Source organism: Tenrec ecaudatus, chromosome 6 (genome assembly GCF_050624435.1).
Source record: "Tenrec ecaudatus isolate mTenEca1 chromosome 6, mTenEca1.hap1, whole genome shotgun sequence".
In the NCBI taxonomy this organism is placed as follows: domain Eukaryota; kingdom Metazoa; phylum Chordata; class Mammalia; order Afrosoricida; family Tenrecidae; genus Tenrec; species Tenrec ecaudatus.
In genome coordinates, this window is record NC_134535.1 from 85,896,806 (window position 1) to 85,917,518 (window position 20,713).

The 20,713-nt window shown below is 40.4% G+C and overlaps 1 protein-coding gene across 1 annotated transcript; it reads right to left on the reverse strand.

Moving 5' to 3' along the window:
* Window positions 1-1,500: 1,500 nt before the first annotated feature.
* Window positions 1,501-2,424, reverse strand: LOC142451064 (olfactory receptor 8S1-like). Its single transcript, XM_075552999.1, has one exon. It carries the CDS (start codon window positions 2,422-2,424, stop codon window positions 1,501-1,503), a length of 924 nt encoding a protein of 307 aa, XP_075409114.1.
* Window positions 2,425-20,713: the final 18,289 nt, after the last annotated feature.

Genomic DNA, 20,713 nt, shown 5'->3' on the forward strand with positions numbered 1-20,713 from the left:
TGTGATTGCTTTGACAAATTCTGACTTTTTCTGTACATTAGAAAAATGAATATAGCATAAGACTGTTTAGAATGCTAAAGTTTTGACTATGTCAACTAAAAGAGCCATTTTTGCCTATGACCTTTTAGAAAGCAATACTTTGAGAGCACTGTTATGTTTTTTTTTGGTTTCACGTATTTAATGACACTTTTTGAAATCCAATTTTCCTTTGAAAATCAAAACACAACCCTGCTATGAAAAGTTATTACTATAAAATGTTAGCGTTTCCCTGTAATTTTTCTGCTTACTATCAGTGTTTTGAAGAGGTCTGGTGGTGCTGCTGGGAAAGTATTGGATTGGTCACCACAACGTCAAGGATTCAAACCACCAACTACTCCTTGAGACAAAAATGAGGCTGCTGTAAAGATTTACATTCTTACAACCCCTGTAGAGAGTCACTATGAGCTGGGATTGACTTGTTAACAATAGGTTTGTTTATTTTTTGGCATCAGTGTTACTATTAATAGTTTCATTTACCTTTTTTTCTTAGCTACGTTCCATGGAATCACGTCAAATTTTATAGGTCTTTTTAAACAATTGGAACCTAGATTTATTTTTTGATTTGGTTTTTCAGATTTCAAACTCATTATTTTGTGCTTTTATTTAAATATTTCATTGGTTTATATTTTCTAATATTTTTATCTTTCTCATGCTTGTATTTGAATACTTAGATACTTACATTTTTTTCTCGCTTACTAATTAATGCATTTAAAGATACGACTTCTTTCTATCTGGTATGCTGCTTTGGCAACATTTTTATTTTGGCATATAGTGCTCTTAGTTTTATACTATTCTACATGTAATCTTACTTCTTTTGTTGACATAAACTTTTTTTTGACAGTGAATTCAATGGACTGAGATTTTAGTTTCAAAAAAATGTAAGTAGGTGAATTTTTATAAAGTTAACTTCAACCTACCGGTGCTGTCAGTTCTGACTCAGCAATGCTGTGACCGAGTAGAACTGCACCATAGGGTGGTGTTAATTTTTTGGTGCTATGACATCAAGTGGAGCAGATATTCAGGTCATTTCTCTTATGAAGCAGCTGGCATATTCGAACACTGACCTTTAGTCTGCAGGAAAGAGCATCTTACCTGTAATAAATGCCTCCTTTGTTTTCTCAGTTCTTCCTTTCAGGGACCCCTTCTAGTTATATACTTAATATTGTGAAATAATCATCATATCCCTTACTTTAGGCATTTTGCTATCATTTTGTTCTACTTTGTGAAAGATGATTGTCACATGCTCTTCTAATCAGCACAACCCCGATTTTGCAAAGAGAGGACAGGATCAAGGGACTCTCCTTTGGAATAGCAACACTAGTGTTGAGGCAAGGTCTGGGATCTTTCACTCACTTTCTGTCACATTGGGTCATGGGAGGAGGTAGCAACAGAATCGAAAAGACAAAGGAATGCATTCTTTTCAGTTTTGCAGAGTAATTTACTTTATTCACGGCTCCAAAATTATAGATATTTCCCTAGTATTTTTCTCACAGCTGCCTTCACTTCTTTGTTTTTGAGGCTGTAAATAAGGGGATTCATCAGGGGTGTGACGACACTGTACTGCAAGGATAAGAGCAAATCCCAGGAGGAACCAGATGGAGGCATGAGGTAGCAAAGAAACCCTGAACCAAAGAACAGGATCACTGCAATAAGGTGAGAGGAGCAGGTGTTGAAGGCTTTACTTCTGCCGGTGGTGGAGCTGATGCTCATGATGGTGGAGATAATACGGGCGTAGGACAAGAAGATTGGGATAAAGGTTCCAAGACCATGTAGTAAGCTGGCACCAAGAAGGATGTTGATATGGATGGATATATCTGAGCATGACAAGGGAAAGAGAGCAGGCAGCTCACAGGTGAAGTGGTGTATAGTTTGGGCGTCACAGAAGTCCATATTAATACCTAAGAGCAAAATCACAAGTGCATTGAGAGAGGCCAGGCACCATGAGATCAACACAAGTTTTGCACAGAGTTGGTTGCTCATCACTTGTCCATAGAGCAGTGGGCGACAGATGGCAGCATAGCGGTCATAGGCCATCACTGAAAGAAGACAGGCTTCTGTCCCTGAAGTGAAAAACACAAAGAAGACCTGAGCCAGGCAGCCTCCTTTTGATATGGTTTTCTTCTCAGACAGGAGGTCCTCCAGGAGCTTGGGTAGAGTAACAGAAGAGAAGCAAAGGTCCAGGAATGACAGATTGCTCAAGAAGAAGTACATGGGAGTATGTAGATGGGCATCCGCCTTGATCACCAGCAACAGCATCAGGTTTCCCATCGTGGTCAGGAGATAAATCACCAGGAAGAGTACAAATAGCAGAACCTCAACATGGGGGTCAGCAGACAGCCCAATGAAGATAAATTCAGTAATGGCACTGTGGTTCCTTAAGACCATTATGGAGGATGTTTCCTTGGAGGAAAACAGGAAGAGGGAGGAGATCCCCATTGATTATTGTGTCTCCTTCAAAGCATCATCTGATGTTATCATATATCTTTCCCTGCACTGCCAGGACTTAGCACCCATATATCTCAACACTACACCACTATATCTCAGTAAGGGTTTTTATCCATTTTTGTTAATCACTGATCTTAGATCATCATGTTTTAAAACCACCATAGCATATACATGCCTCAGCTGTCTGGATCTTTTTATCTCCTCATCTTCAATCATTATTTTCCTGCTTAAAATTACATAGGATTTCTATTTCCCATGCACCCCATTAAATTTTAATAAGAATTTGAATATTTATAGTACCTTTTAAAACACTATTACAAATGGTCCTAGCATGTCTTAGAAGTATTTTGGCTAAGGACTCTTATTCCCTCTTTACTTGTGGGAATCATGATATTCAGAAAGATTTTGTAGTTCTGTGTGGATAGTAGAAGAATAATGAAATAGATTCTAAAGTTTTTTTTTAATTCTGATGCATCCTATTGGGCTGTGGGTCTGGTAATCACAAAGTTGGTGGTTCAGACTCATCAACTTCTCTTAGGCTGAAACAAGAGACTAAATGCTTCCATAAAGATTTATAGCCTCAGAAATATCATACAGACTTGATGTTAGGGGGGGCTAGAGGTTAAATCTCTGCTCAGCGTTTCAGTTTGGTCCATATGAATAGAGATCAATTTTCATAACTTTCACGATCAGAGTTCTTCTTCATCTGTACTTAACCTACCTTCAACCTGTTAGCTGCTTCTGGTACCAGACAGGACTGTTTATTTCTGTGTGTTTGCCACCAGTGTTCTCCAATGAATTAAGTTTTCATGGCTCTTATAGCCTTACCTCATAAACCCAGCTATTTTCTCAAGACTGCTTAAATTCTGACACTTTTAAACCCACAACCCAAGTGTAAGGCCATCTTAGATCAAAGACTAAGTTACCTGTAAGCCAGGAAAACAGGAAAGTGTTATTTGCAGGACTTCAACTTAGATTCAGTGATGGTGAAGAACGAGAAGCAGAAAGTTTATTTTGTGGATTCTGTGTAGATAAAATTGCCAGACATTTAAGAATAAAGGAACATTTTTGGAGGATCTTTTCCTTTGAATCCCTAAAATCCAAATTTTGAATGAGTGATGGCTGAAGCTCTCTGTAAGATGGTATAACACAAATGAAGGAACCCGTTATCCCTCATCATCTTTGGTAGCCGTTCAAAACTAAAGTCAGAGATCAAAAAGAAACATTTCATTGGGGGCTCTTATAGATATTGTAACAATCCAGAGATTTCTTAATGACTAAGGAGAAAACATTTTAATCCAATTCTGAGACATTAGCCAAGAGAGTAACTAAGCACTAAGTACTGGTATATTATTTAGGTAAGGCATAGCTTTCACTCAGAGTGGCATGTGAGAGACTGCCAATTTACCTCTGGGTGAAGATAGGAGAAGACCAAAGTGTAAAAAGAGGTGGTTGAACACAGTGGTGGGAAAAATATGAGGAGAGCATTTTTAGAGTACTTGTCCACATGCTTGCTTTAAGATATTTCTGGAATGAATAAATTTGTGAATGGTGTGTATGAAAGGTCAGTTGGACAAAGTGACTTGAGAGATTCTGGGAGCTGAGGAGAAATAATCAGGCTGCAGGTGCATTAAGGAGCAATCTGAACTAGGGAGAAACATATAAATGCTGGAAACAAGTGGAGACCAAAGGTTAACTTCATTCACTTGAAATTATTCTGTCAGCTGTTCTCTACAGTACACCCTCACACTATTAACACTGTCTCAGTGGTTTCTAGAGCTGATAATGTCACTTAAAAGAAAAACTTCATTGGAGTTTCCTTAACTGGAATTCTGAGCTAGTAGGGATGGAAAGAACTTTAATAGTACAATGTGTATCTCTGATCTTGTTTCATTCTGGGGTTGGGCTTTCTGCAGTCTTTTGGGATCCAGAGCAAGGGATGATGTATGGCCAGACTGAAAGATGTCCCCATCCCCATCCCTAAGGGAAGTAAGCAGTTTCTTTCTGAAAAGCTGTTTAAGATAGGTGAGACAAAGTAACTATGAGAACAGACAGCGCAGGGTATTATCCAGGAAGAAGAGATGGAGGGCAAAGGAGTATGAAATTTTAATCTCCAGCTCAGGAAAGGAAGTGAGTGGAACAAGAGCTCTCGTAGGAATTGGATTCATGGTGCATTGTTGGGGTTGCTGGTGGGGAAGAGACAGACAGCATAATAATGTAACTGAATTGTATATTTTAAGAATGTTGAAATGGAAACTGTTTTGTCACAAATATATATCACAGTAAAAAACAATGTGAGAAAGAGAACATGAATGTTGGACTACATGATCAGTCTCTCAATCAACATTCTTGTCAGAAATAGGATTACTAGTTAGGGGAAACACACACACACACACACACACACACACACACACACACACTTCCAAGAAGAAAAAGTGGAGGAATGTCAAAGACAAGTTAAAATTACCACACTCTTTGCTTTTCCTACAGAAGCCAGAGTCCACGTGTTCTGGTCTGCTAATGATACTGGAATACATCCAAGGTGAAGATTCCTCATAAGAGAAACTCTTTCACAGGAATCTGACTCTCAATGCAGCAGACAGTTTCTCTTCTTTCTGCCAAAGATTGTTGGGTATTAGAATCGCCCAAACTCTAGAAGTACTTGAAATTCTTCAGAATCAGAATTATTCAGCTCAACATTTTAAGGAGGAATGGCATTATGCTTCAACGCAGTGGAAAGGACAGGACAGTTTCTCTAAAGAAGCTTATGTTTGGAACAACTGGGTAATGTTTTGTTAAACTTTTCTTAGACAGCTCAAACCCAAACAACCTGCCATTTCTTTGTTTATTTCCTCTGTAAATCTGAATAATATACAAAGAATATCTTTTATAGAAAAGGTGTTTTAAAGGAGCCAATCAGAATGCTCTCTGTGTTTATGCAGTCATGGACCAGTTCCCTGTATTCCCTGAAGTCTCAACCTGAAGCCAAGCGCTGGACTCACTAATTACACAGTTGCCAACTAACAAGAAAGGTAAACATTAACAGGCACTTGGGAGTATAGGATATATCTGAAGTAAAGCAATTAGTTAAAATCAATAAGATCAGAACTCTTATTGGGTTGATGAGACTTGAAAAGGGGAGGAAAAAAAAGAGATTTAAAAAAGTTATTCTACCAAAACAAGGGCAATTATCTTCATGGCTAGATGAAGAATTTCTTTTGGGAATTTTCCTTTCTTTTCTTGTTAAAAAAAATCATTTTATTGGGGACTCGTACAAGTCTTATCACAATACGTGCATCCATCCATTGTGTCAAGCACATTTGTTGTCTTCATCGTTCTCAAAACATTTACTTTCTACTTGAACCCTTAATATCAGCTCCTCATTTTCCCCCTCCCTCCCTGCTCCCCCCTCCTTCATGAACCCTTGATAATTTATAAACTATTATTATTTTGTCTTGTGTTACACTGTCCAAAGTCTCCCTTCAGCCACTTTTCTGTTGTCCATCCTCCAGGGAGGAGGGTTACTCCTTTCTATCCCACTTTCCCTCCATCCTCCAGGTATTGCCATTCTTACCACTGGACCTGAAGGTGTCATCTGTCCTAGATTACCTGTGTTTCCAGTTCCTATCTGTACGAATGCATATCCTCTGGTTTAGCCAGATTTGTAAGGTAGAATTGGGATCATGATAGTGGGGGGAGGAAGCATTTAATAACTAGAGGAAAGTTGTATGTTTTATCATTGCTACCTTGCACCCTGACTGGCTCATCTCCTCCCTGTGACCCTTCTGTTAAGGGGTGTCCAGTTGCCTACAGATTGGTCTTGGTTCTCCACTCTGCACTCACCCTCATTTACAATGATATGATTTTTTGTTCTTTGATGTCTGATACCTGATCCCTTCAACACTTCGTGGTCACACAGGCCGGTGTGTTTCTTCCATGTGGGCTTTATTGCTTCTGAGCTAGATGGCTTCTTGTTTATCTTCAAGCCTTTAAGACCCCAGATAATATATCTTTTGATAGCCGGGTATCATCAGTTTTCTTTGCCACATTTACTTATGCACACATTTGTATTCAGTGATCATATTGGGAAGGTGGGCACCCACTGATGTGATTTTTTTGTTATTTGATACCTGATACCGGTTCCCTTCTACACCTAGTAGTCACACAGTCTGGTGTGCTTCTTCCATGTGGGCTTTGATGCTTCTGAGCTAGATAGCTGCTTGTTTACCTGCAAGCTTTTAAGACCCCAGATGCTATATCTTTTGATAGCTCAGCACCATCAGCTTTCTTGACCACATTTGCTATGCACACATTTGTCTTCAGCGATTGTGTTGGGAAGGTGTGCATCATGGAATGCCAATTTAATAGAACAAAGTGTTCTTGCATTGAGTAATTACTTGAGTAGAGGTCCAATATTGGGAATTTTCAATAGAGCTGAGCTGTGACACAATACTAAGGTCTAGGTCATTTTCCTGTATATATGTATCACTTAAAAATATTCACAACATAATTGTCAAAAAAAGATTAACTGCCCTTCAGTGACCAATTACACAGTAGACACAGTGTGCGAATTGCACCTGACCTGATCCCACCACACGGAGGCAAAGCACTGGGGGAGTGCAGCGGAACAGCAAGGGAATGGAGCGGCAAGATCCCCAGGGAATGCTGAAAGTGGACTTTGGGGCCAGGGCGTGGTGCCCCAACAGACTGGACTGGACAACACTCCTAAAGGCCAACAAATGATCCTTGAACTAACTACAAGCTTCTCTTTCTTGATGTGTTTTGTTTTCTTCTTTGTCAGTGGTTTGTTGTTGTTTTGTTGTCTGGTTGTATACTGTTGCTTTGTTTTCCTCTGTCTTGTTTTTGTGCATGTTATTATCTCCATAGGTCTGTTGAAATAAGACAGGCTGGTTGAACTATCTGGAGGAAAAACAACGGGACCCACAGTTCCGGGGAGACTTGGGATAGGGAGAGGTGGGGGTAAGGAAGTGGTGTTAACAAACCCAGGGACAAGGGAACAATATGGGATACAAATTGGTGGTGAGGGGGGAGTGGCAGGCCTGGTAGGGAATGATCAAGGGTAAGGGTACGTAAAGAAGAGGCATAGCTGTAACCCAGGTGGGGATGGAGCATGATAGTGGGGCAGGAGGAAAGTCAAGAGAAATAGAGGAAAGAGCTAGAAGGCAAAGGGCATTTATAAAGGTTTAGACAAATACATGTACATGCAAATATATATATGAGGATGGGGACATAGATCTATGTGTCTATATTTGTTGGTTTAGTATTAAAGTGGCGGAAGGACCTTGGGCCTCTACTCAAGCACTCCCTCAATGCATGAATACTTTCTTCTATTAAATTGGCATTCTATTATTCTAACCCTCCCAACACAACTGCTGAAGCCAAAGCGTGTGAACAAGTAAATGTGGTGAAGAAAGCTGATGGTGCCCGGCTATCAAAATTGATATTGTCTGGGGTCTTAAATGCTTCAAGATAAACAAGCGGCCATCTAGCTCAGAAGCAACAAAGCCCACATGGAAGAACACACCAGTCTGTGTGATCGAGTGGTCCCGAAGGGATCAGTTACCAGGCATCAAAGAACAAAAAAATCATATCATTGGCTGCACACCTCCATAATAAGATCGCCGAGGACAAATGGCTGCATAAGCAAATATGGCAAAGAAAGCTGATGGTACCCGGCTATCAAAAGAGATATTGTCTGGGGTCTTAAATGCTTCAAGATAAACAAGCGGCCATCTAGCTCAGAAGCAACAAAGCCCACATGGAAGAACACACCAGTCTGTGTGATCGAGTGGTCCCGAAGGGATCAGTTACCAGGCATCAAAGAACAAAAAAATCATATCATTGGCTGCACACCTCCATAATAAGATCGCCGAGGACAAATGGGTGCATAAGCAAATATGGCAAAGAAAGCTGATGGTACCCGGCTATCAAAAGAGATAGTGTCTGGGGACTTAAAGGCTTGAAGGTGAACAAGCGGCCATCTAGCTCAGAAGTAACAAAGCCCACATGGAAGAAGCACACCAGCCTGTGCGATCACGAGGTGCCAAAGGGATCAGGTATAAGGCATCATCATCATAAAAAAAAATCTTACCATAGTGAATGAAGGGGGAAGTGCAGAGTGGAGACCCAAGGCCCAATTGTCAACCACTGGAGATCCCCTCACAGAGGGGTCTAGAGGAGGAGATGAGTTAGTCAGGGTGCGATGTAGCACCCATGAAGAATACAGTTTTGCCCCAGATCCTAAATGCTTCCTCCCACCCAGCTACCATGATCCGAATTATACCTTGCAGGACTGGATAGAGCAGAGGTTGTACACTGGTGCATATAGGAGCTGGAGGCCCAGGGAATCCAGGGTGGATCATACTTTCAGGACCAGTGGTGTGAGGGGTGACACTGAGAGAGTAGAGGGTGAATGGATTGGAAAGGGGGAACCGATTACAAGGATCTACATGTTACCTCCTTCCTGGGGGATGGACAACAGAAAAGGGGGTGAAGGGAGATGCCGGATAGGGAAAGATATGTCAAAATAATAATCTATAAATTATCAAGGGCTCATGAAGGAGGAGGGAGCGGGGGGGGGGGGGGGAAAGACCTAATGCAAAGGGCTTAAGTGGAGAGCAAATGCTTTGAAAATGATTAGTGCAAAGAATGTACAGATGTGCTTTATACAATTGATGTATTTATATGTATGGATTGTGATAAGAGTTGTATGAGCCCCTAATAAAATGTTTTCAAAAAAAGATGAACTGATATCAGGTTTTTCAAGTATGGAAAACAATTAAAGCTTTGTTTTCTTTATTCCAAACATAAAATTTATTATCACAGAGCTTTCATTTGATAATATTTACCCTTTATTTTATGTAGGGACTTCTCATTCACAGGTTCATGGAATTTAAAACACAACCAAGCGGGTCCATAAGTCCATGATATAATAGAAGCTATGTAGAAGTCCAGGAAAGATTCATACATTCAACATTTTTTAGTGAGAAGTATAGATCCAGCCACGAGAAAGATGATAGATAAAGAATAAGACTAAGACACATCCTTTTTCATCCATGTAAGTCATCCTGAATACAAATAATTTTTCAAAAGTTTCATTGGCATATAGTTTGCATATCATACAATTCAATAATTCAGTCATATCAAGGAGAATTGTACCATTATCACTTCATCAATTTTAGAGCATTCCCCAGCTCTCATGGTCATATTGGCTTTAACGTGAGTTGTGAAATCACAATTCTTTCTAGTGCCGCCTCCCCCTCCTACCTTCATTATTTACTCCTTAAATCCCCTTCCCTCCCTATCACCTACCACCACCCCTATTTTGTCCGTTTCTCTTGTATCAGTTATTATCACAGTGCATTGACTCCTGCACTTCCCAGCTGAGAAACCCAATAGCAAACAATAAAAAACAAAGTCACACTAAGGTGGTAAGGATAAAACCATAATAGCAAAATGACAAAAAAAAACCCCAAATAATGCATAAGAAAGACAACACCCTCATCAACATTCAAAAAGTTAGGGAAGAAATTTCTGTCATGGAACAAATAGGTAACACTTGCACTCAGAACAAATTCAGGAAGCATTTATAGTGTGGCCAACTAGCTAAGTATCAAGATTGATCCAGCATAATAACGATTACAATGGTCTCTGCCTAATAGTAAGGCTGTTCGAGACTCTAGGCTGCGGCTAAAGCAGATCTGACTAGATACTCGGAAGATGGGTTTTGTTTTCTACTGTCCCCCACAGCCCTCCATAAACTGGGCATTCATAACTTTAGCTCTGATGCTATTCTCTGCATCATATTTGAATTTTGTATTTGTCATCTTTGGATCACCCAAGCTGGTGTGCTTCTTCCGTGTGGAATAGTTGACTCCTCCCTTAGATGACTGCTTGTTTGAATACAAGCCTTTATGACCCCCGGCATGATTCTGATTGATAGCCTGGCACCATCTGTTTTCTTGACCACATTTTTCTGTAGCACCCTTATCCTCAGTGATTATTTCATGAAGGTGAGTATTGAGCAGGACCATGATGTAAGAAGTAATTATTCTCACATTGGAGCTAGAATTTAGTGTGAGCCCAAAACTTATTCCTAGATTTATGCTTAAACATTTAAAAATTTTCTGTAACTTGGCAGTTAATACATAAGTCATATCATTCCATATAGCTCAATCATGTAATTGTACAACTGCTTCCATAATCTGTCTCCAAACATACTTTTCCTTCTTGGACTTTTTGACACTATCTCCCTCTTATCTTCCACACCTTTCTTTATCTCCCCTCCCTCAAAAGCCCTCTTAATAGATTTTTTTCCCCTATAGTCTCAATGCTGCTGGGTTTCATTTACAAGAAAGAAAGAAAGAAAGAAAGAAAGAAAGAAAGAAAGAAAGAAAGAAAGAAAGAAAGAAAGAAAGAAAGAAAGAAAGAAAGAAAGAAAAGAAACAAATAGCACAACATCAAGAGGGTGAGCCCAAATGGCAACTCACCTCTGACATACACTCTAATATAAACAAGCATAAGCAAAATATAAGAAAATGGCAATCACAGGTTTGCCGGGATAATACGTATCTTAATACAGCATACAGGGCATCGATGTACAAAGACCTTGTTTGTCCTTCAACCAACTGCACTTGGTACAGTTGTCTTCTGCTTCCTCAGATACCATGTTTTTTGGCTTAAGTCCTCAGATGACAAGTGTGTCTGGTGTAGATACCAATTTACCCAGTGGAGTTTTCATATGGGGTCTCACCAATGTAGCCTCTAGAGCATGGCATGATCCCTGGCACTGCAGAATTCAGTATCCTACCGATCTGTGGTTCCTGGCCTGGGTTTTCAGGCTGCACCCAGATCCCAAGTCAATTCTGCCCATCCGCTGCATGCCACTAAAGACCCTCCCCACCTAATATTTCCAACCACATCTTCAGAATCTCCTCCCCTCAACAGATATGCACCTCTGTTCCTTCAAACTTATCAGTTCCCTCTCCCCTCTCCTGCACGGCCATCAGTAAGCCTCATCACTTGGACAGGACCCCTCCCTCTCTGGGGCACCTCACTCCAGATCCACATGGTTATCATTCACCAGACAACATCTGTCACCCTTCCCCCCAGCCATTTGATTCCAGCTGTTTTGAGGTGACCTCCTGCCAAGTTACCTACACTATACTTACCTGGAGCAGATAGGGAGCAGTTCATTGGCCCTGGGCTGGCTTTTACCAGACTGGCTGATCTCTGGCCAGAAGACTGGATGGCCTGCAAGCTTGAGCTTGTGCCTCTTTCGCTGTTTGTTCCTACTGCAGGGCTCTCATACAGTATTTGACCTTTTGTGTTACACTACCTTCACTCAGTATAATGTCTTCCAGATCCCTCCACAAGTTGAAGTGTTTCATTGCTGTTTTTAGGGATGCGTAGTATTCCATTGTGTGTATGTATCAGAGTTTAGGCTATTTTCAGCTTCTTGCTATTGTGAACTGTGTTGTGATGAATGTGGGGGAGCAAACATCTGTGACGTTTCTTCTTTCTTTTAGGTATATGCCTAATAATAGTATTGCTGGATCATATGTAATTCAATCGCCATCTCTTTTAGGTATACCTTATCACTTTCCACAGTGGCTGTATGCATTTGCAAATCCACCTGTGGTGCATAAGATTTCCTATCTCACCATACACTTTTCAACATTTGCAGTAGTCAGTTTTTTCCAAATTGAGCTACAGTAATGGGCATTAGGTTGTATCTCGTTGTTTTGAATTGCATTTCCTAAATGGCTAATGACTGGGAGCATTTCCTCATATGCTTATTAGCCATTCAAGTGTCATCCTTTGTGAATCATCTGTTCAGGTTTATTGTCCATTTTCTCAGACTCACTCAAGGGCAATGTCACTGAGAGGGATTACCCAAACCTGAATGAATGCTGAACAGATAGTAGGATGGGAGGAAAGTAAAAGGAAATAGAGGAAAGAACTTGGAGGCATAGGACAGTTATAGAATTTTAAAAACAGGCATGTATATATGGAAATACATTTATATACAATGACAGGGGAATAGAGCTATGTAATATATTTATTTAATATATTTATTTATAAAATATTACAGTAGCAGATGGACATTGGGCCTCCACTCAAGTACTCCCTCAACACAAGAACAATTTGTTCTACTAACATGGCACTCTGTGATGCTCACCTTCCTTGACACTATTGTTGAAGACAAAATGGGTTATAAGCAAATCTGGTGAAGAAAACTGATGGTGCCTGGCTTTCAAAATATATAGTAGATGGGACTTAGAGGTTTTAAAATAAACAAGTGGCCATCTAGCTGAGAAGCAACAAAGCCCACATGGAAGAAGCACACCAGCCTTTGTGATCATGAGATATAGATGGGATCAGGTATCAGTCATTAAAATGTAAAAAAAAAAAAAAGAAAATGATTAGGGCAAAGAATGTACAGATGTGCTTTACACAATTGATGTATGTAAATATATGGATTGTGATAAGAGTTGTAGGAGCCCCTAATAAAATGTTTTTAAAAATTCACTTCTTTGCTCAATTGTACTTCCTTGATATCTTGCCATTGCCTCATGGTTACTGGCTAGGGATTCCAGCATAATAATGAGTAGAAGTGGGGATGAAGGACATGCTTGTTAGGTTCCCTTATTCACTGGAAATGTTTTAATGTTTCTCTACTGAGTGTAATATTGACTTTTGTTTTATTGTATATGGCTTTTATTGTATTGAGGATTTTCTTTCTAATCCTAACTTCTTGAGAGTATTAGGAATGAATGTTGGATGTTATCAAATGCTTTTTCTGCATCAATTGAAATGGTAATATTATTATTGTCCTTTTTCTTATTGATGTGGTGGATTACATGAATTGTTTTTCGAATGTTGAACCATCCCTGCATCCCTGATATGAATCCCACTTGATCATGGTGTATTTTTATTATTTTTTATTTGTTGTTGGATTTTATTGGTCAAGATTTTGTTGAGGATTTTTGCATCCATGTTCATGCGAGATATTGGTCTGTAATTCTCTATCCTTGTGATGTTCCTGCCAGATTTTGAAATCAGGGTTATGTAGGCTTTGTAGAATGAGTTTGGGAGCTTGCTATTCCTTTCCACGTTCTGGAAGAATTTGTGTAGAGTTGGTGTAAACTCTTCTCTGAATGCTTGATAGTATTTCCCTGCGAGGCCATCGGGACCAGGCCGTTTTTTAGTTGGGAGTTTCTAGATGACCTTGTCTATTTCTTATTTTGCTATGAGTCTGTTCAAGTTCTTAACGTCCATATACATTAATTTTGGAAGAGAATGATATTCCAGGTATTTGTTCATGTTTTCAAGGTATTGAATTTGTTGGAATACAGTCTTTTGTAGTAATGTGAAATTAATTTTTTTTATTTCATTAGGGTTTGTTGTGACTTCCCCTGTTTCATCCCTAATTCTAGATATTGACATTGGCTCCTACTTTTTATTTAAGTTTACTAGCTTTTTGTAAATTCTTTTTGCCCTTTACAGTTTTATTTTAAATAAGCATATTTTAAATGGAATGAAAAATACCTCTTTAGGACAGGCCTCCTCTTTGGTGTGGTGGGATCAGATCGGGTGAAATTCCCACACTGTGTCTCCAGTGTTGTCCCCTGTAGGGTTATGGGTTATTGAGGGTTGTCATATTTCATAGTGGGGCCAGCCATTTGGTCCTCTCTGTGCATTGGCTGCTCTGAGTGGGAATATCGTCCTCAAGGCTTGATGGGCCAGCATGTGCTCCACTCTCTCTTCCTCCACCTTCATTTGCTCCCATGTGCTCTGATCAGACATGTCCCTCTCCTGGAGCTGGAGATTCAGTGCTGCCTCTGAAAGAAAATCTTCTTGGGGGCAGGTCAGGTGTCCACATAGTTGGGATTGGGGCCAGTCCCTCAGACCTCGCCACTGGTTCCCTACTCCATGACGGCATGTTGCATTCACATCTTGGAGTACTGGGTTGAAGTCTGGTCCATCTTTCCCTGTGGAGACACAAACAATACCCACCCCTTGGGTGTGTTAGTGCCTGTACCCCTCCTACCCATTTCTTTTTCTTTTTTTCTTTCGCCACCTCCTTTTTAGTTGGCTACCCTGGATTTGGTCTGGCCCCTGCCATACTACCTCGTCCTCACACCAGGAATGTTTGTATACACTAGCTTTTCCCCTATGCTCCATTTGAATTTTTTAAAAAGCTTACCTCAGCGAACTCATTTTGTACTTGTCCTTTTGTGCATGGCTTACTTCGCTTAGCACGATTTCCTCCAGTTCTTTCCATGCAATGATGTTCTTCATATGTTCATCACTGCTTTTTAAGCGGTGTAGTACTCCACTGTATTTATGTACCACAGTTTTTTAATCCACTCACCGGTTGATGTAAATTTGGGTTGTTTCCAACTCCTTGCAATTGTGAACTGTGCCAAAATGAACATTAGAGCACAGATGTCTAGTTCTGTAGTTTTCCCCATATAGATCTTTTGTTCTGTTAGTCAGGTATATCCCTAGATATTTCTATTTGGCTATTGTGAAGGGTACCACCTTTTTGATCTCCTCTTCTGTGGTCTTATCCGATGTGTATAGCAGTCCGATGGACTTCTGTTTGTTGATCTTGTATCCTGCCACTCTGCCAAACTCCTCTATTGCTTCCAGTACTCCCTTGTGGAGATTTGGGGATTTTCCGATATAAAATTATATCATCTGTAAATAACAATAGTTTCACCTCTTTCTTCCCCAGATGAATACCTTTGGTGTCTTTTCTTTGCCTTATGTTGTTAGCTAAAACTCCAGCACGATAGTAAATAAGAGTGGGGACAAAGGGCATCCTTGTCTAGTCCCATTTTTCAGTGGGATTGTGTTAGTCTTTTCTGCATTGACTACCACGTTGGATGTTGGTTTTTCATATATAGCTTGTATTGTCTTGAGGAATCTTCCTTGCATTCCTATCTCCACAAGTGTCTTAAACAGGAATTGGTGTTGGATGTTGTTGAATGCTTTTTCTGCATGCATCTATCGATATTATCATGTGTTTCTTATACTTTTTCATGTCAATGTGGCGAATGATACTAATGGTCTTTCATATGTTGAATCATTCCTGCATCTCTAGTATGAAGCCCACTTGGTTATGGTGAATTATTTGCTTTATATACTTTTGTAATCTACTGGTCAATATTTTGTTAAAGATTTTTGCATGATGTTCATTAGGGATATTGGTCTATAGTTCTTGATTCTTGTGGGATCCTTGCCCGGTTATACTAGCTTCATGGAAGGAGTTTGGGAGTTTGCCATCTTTTTTTATGTTCTGGAAGAGTTTGTGTAAGATTGGTGCTAGTTCTTCCCTAAATGCTTGGTAGTATTCTCCAATGAAGCCATCTGGTCCAGGGGATTTTTTTGTTGATAATCCCTTGATAACCTTGACTATTTCTTCTATTGTAATGGGTCTGTTGAGATTCTTAACATCCTTTGGGGACAGTCTAGGGAGGGATTGTTTTCCTAAGAACTTGTCCATATCTTCCAAGTTGTTGAATTCATTGGAAAACAATCCTTCATAGTACTGTGTAATTATAATTTTGATTTTATTAGGGTCTGTTTTAATGTCCCCTCTTTCATCCCTTATTCTTGCTATTGAAATTTGTTCCCTCTTTTATTTGGTTTGGTTTGTCAGCAGTCTGTTGATTCTGTTTATCCTTTCAAAGAACCAACTTTTAGCAGCATCAATTTTTCCCATAGTTTTCATATTTTCCCTCTCCTGAATCTCAGCCTTGAGTTTTATTATTTCTTTTCTTTTGCTATTAGTAGGATTGTCCTGCTGACTATGCTCTAATTGTAAATGTTGTGTCAGCATATCAGTCATGAGTCTCTCTTCCTTTCTCAGGTGAGCAAGTATTGCTATGAAACTTTCTCTGATAACTACCTTTCCTGTGTCCCATACATTTTGGCATGTCGTATTCGCGTTCTCGTTGGTTTCTAGAAATTTCCTAATTCCATCTCTGATCTGTGCCAGTATGCAGTCCTTTTGCAATAGAGTTATTCTTCCTCCAATTGTTTGCTCTTGTTTTCTTTGTCTTACTTTTGTTAATTTACAACTTTATGGCACAGTGGTCAGAGAGAGGTCTGTATTATTTCAATGTGCTTAAATTTATGTATATTCACTTTATGCCCCAGAATGTGGTCTCTCTTCACATATGTAATATGTGGGCTTGAAAAGAATGTGAATTATTTGCATTTGGATCAAAAGCTCTGTAAATATCAGGTCAAATTGTCTAATTGCAGTGTTAGGTCTCTAGCCTTCTTGTTGAGTTTCTTTTCCTGTGATCTATCTTTCTCAGAGAGCGGTGTATTGATGTCACCCACTATAATTGTTGAGACTGTGATTTCTTTTTTCATATATTGGAGTGTTTGGTTGACATATTCAGTGGGTCTCTCATTCAGGGAATATGTTTACAATGTTTAGTGGTTCTTTGTCTACCATTCCCTTGAGCATTATATAGTGTCCCTCCTTATCTCTTATTATGGTTTGCCCTTTGAAGTCAATTTTATCCAAGATTAGGATTGCAACACCTGCTCTTTTTGAATTTCTGTTTGCTTGGTATGCTCTTCTCCAACCTTTGATTCTCAGCCTATTTTTGTCTGTAGCATTGAGATGTGTCTCCTCTAGGCAGCGGATTGATGTATTGTGTATTCTAAGGCAATCTGCTATTCTCAGTCTTTTAATGCCTGAGTTCAGGCCATTAATATTCAGGGTTATTAACTCCATCTGCAGACTCTGCGATGTCATCTTAAACTTTTTGTGTTGGGTGTTTTCCTACCTTCCTTTCTTGTTAGTGTGTTGTGCATGTGTGTATCAATCTTGACTTTCCATCCTTAAACCAATGCTATCTTGGCTCTGTTTTCTCTTTGTTGCCCTCTTGGTGAGGTTGTTCTATGCGGCAGTCTCTTATTTATGCTTTGTGAGTGTTGTTCTTCTGCCCATACTGGGTCAGCAAGGATCTTTTGCAGGCTGTTTCTTCTAACCCATTCTTGAGTTTTTCTTTGTTTGGGAAGACTCTTACTTCTCCATCTATCTGGATCAATAATTTGGCTGGGTAGAGTATTTTTGGTTTTTGGTTTTCCTTCAATTTTAGGAATATATTACCCCAGTCTCTCCTCTTCTTCATAGTTTCTGCTATAGGTCTGAGAATATTCTTATTTGGGAACCTTTGCATGTGATTTCTTGTTTTTCCCTAGCTGCTCTCATGATTTTCTCCTTTTCCTCAAAGTTGGATAGTTTAACTATTATGTGCCTTGGTGACTTCTTCTTCTTCTTTTTTACATTTTATCAGGGGCTCCTACAACTCTTATCACAAGCCATACATACACATACATCAATTGTATAAAGCACATCTGTACATTCTTTGCCCTGATCATTTTCAAAGCATTTGCTCTCCACTTAAGCCCTTTGCACCAGGTCCTCTTTTTTTCCCCTCCCTCCCTGCTTCCCCATCCCTCATGAGCCCTTTGTAATTTATACATCGTTATTTTGTCATATGTTTCCCTATCTGGAGTTTCCCTTTCCCCCCTTCTCTGCCATCCATCTCCCAGGGAGGAGGTCACATGTGGATCCTTGTAATCAGTTCTCCCTTTCCAACCCACTCAACCTCTACTCTCCCAGTATCGCCACTCACACCCCTGGTCCTGAAGGTATCATCCACCCTGGATTCCCTGTGCCTCCAGCTCCCATATGCACCAGTGTACAACCTCTGCCCTATCCAGTCCTGCAAGGTAGAATTCGGATCATGGTAGTTGGGGGGAGGAAGCATCCAGGATCTGGGAGAAAGCTGTGATCTTCATCGGTACTACATCACACCCTGACTGACCCATCTCCTCTCCTAAACCCCTCTATGAGGGGATCTCCAGTGGCCAACAAAGGGGCCTTGGGTCTCCACTCTGCACTTCCCCCTTCATTCACTATGGTATATATATATATATATATATATATATATATATATATATATATATATATATACACACACACATACACATATATATACACACATATACACACACACATATATTCTTTTTTTTTGCATGATGCCTTATACCTGGTCCCTTTGGCACCTCGTGATCGCACAGGCTGGTGTGCTTCTTCCATGTGGGCTTTATTGCTTCTGAGCTAGATGGCCGCTTGTTCACCTTCAGGCCTTTAAGACCCCAGACACTATCTCTTTTGATAGCCGGGCACCATCAGCTTTCTTCGCCCCATTTGTTTATGCACCCGTTTTTCTTCGGTGATCATATCATGGAGGTGTGCAGCCAATGATATGATTTTTTGTTCTTTGATGCCTGATAACTGATCCCTTCAGGACCAGATGATCACACAGGCTTGTTTGCTCTTCCATGTGGGCTTTGTTGCTTCTGAGCTAGATGGCCGCTTGTTTATCTTCAAGCCTTTAAGACCCCAGACACTATCTCTTTTGATAGCCGGGCACCATCAGCTTTCTTCACCACTTTTACTTGTTCACCCGGTTTGGCTTCAGCAGTTGTGTCGGGAGGGTGAGCATCGTAGAGTGCCAATTTAATAAAAGAAAGTATTCATGCATTGAGGGAGTGCTTGAGTAGAGGCCCAAGGGGTGACTTCTTGTGGTTCAGTCTAGCTGGTGTTCTTTCAGCCTCCTGAACGGTTGCCTGGTTTTCATTCATTAAGCTGGAGAAGTTTTCCTCCCCAAACTCTCTTACTATTGTTGCAGATGACTCCTTTGTTGTGTCTTCCACTAGTCATCCAGTAATTCTAATGTTGTTCTGCTTCATAGCATACACATAGCTCTTAGGTTTTCTTCAGCTTCTCCTATGATCTTATTACATTTTTGTTAACGTTTGTTAGTCTGCTTGGCTGCTCTCCAAGTCACTGGTGGTGTTCTCTGCTTCTTCCATTTCATTCTCGAGGTCCATGTGTCTGCTACTGGTTTTTATTATCTCCTCCCTAAGCTCTTGTATTTCCCTTTGGTGTAAGGTCTTTATCTCCTCTATCATTTCATCCTTTTTCTGTATTGTTTCCCTCATATCCTGTATGACTCCAAACAGCATTCTAAAAATGTCTTTCTGTGTCACCCCAATGTCTGCTTCTTCTATGCATGTTGCTATGTTCAGGACATCTTCTGCTATTGCCTTTTTTTTTCTCCTGTTTTTTTTTTCTTTGACATCTTTGTGTCTGAGGGCTGTTTGCTTTGCATTGCTTCAGATGAGCCAGGTGTAATTTTCCAGGGAGTTGAAGAGCACTGGGTCTCTCTGGGAGACTTGTAGGAATCCTTCTTTGAAGTGCCTTCAGCTAATTTTACTATGGAATTAAAGTACTACTTTATCCTCCCGTGGCTTTCCTCTGAGGGGAATGCCCCAGAAGTCTGGTGAGTGGTCTTCTTGGTACAGAACACTGTGAATGCTGGGTTGAATTTCCCGGATCAGGTAGATCACTACAGACATTGGGCAGAGGTTCCTGCAGAAGCTTGGAACATTGACAAATATTGGCCAAGCTGCCTTAGGCCATGTGAGGCAAAAAGGTAGGTGGAAGGAAGTTCTCTGAGTCACGTGGGCTTCGCCAGCCACACAGGCAGGAATTCCCGAGAAGAAATTGGTTGGCGCATCCCCTGCTGGAAGTCAGTTGGGCTTTCCCCAGCCTTGGGCTAGCTGTACAGTGTGTGGAGCTCACCTAACTGGCTTGGGGGGGGGAGGGGCAGGCTTAAATACCTTAGGCTAATTGGAGTGGTCTGGAGGTGGGCAGTGGAATGTGAGAGTGCAGGGAAGTGACAAAGAGAAGAAAAGAAAATTATATGTAAGCCCGCCGAGACTGTGGGGGAATAGAGTGAAGAGAGGAAAACAAAATTAACAATATAGCTGAGCCGATCCCTGCCCGTGGGACTGCAAGCCTTTATTTCCTGTCCCGAGGGGGGCTAAGGTCAAGTTCTAGCCGGCATCCGCTGTGGTATACAAAAAGCCTTCAGCCCCTCAAAACCTTGTGGATCTGTTCCTACTTATCTTTATGATGATCCTCATGCGATCCAGCAGTGTTGAATTTCCCTCTTAGTAACTCTACTGGCCTGATTTCTGCGGTGTCCCTCTGGTATGTGTTAATCAGTTGCCATCTTTCTGGAAGTCCCTGTAAATTTTGTTAATCCTATCAAAGAACCAACTTTCTTCTGCTGATGTTTTCCATTTCATTTATCTCAGCTCT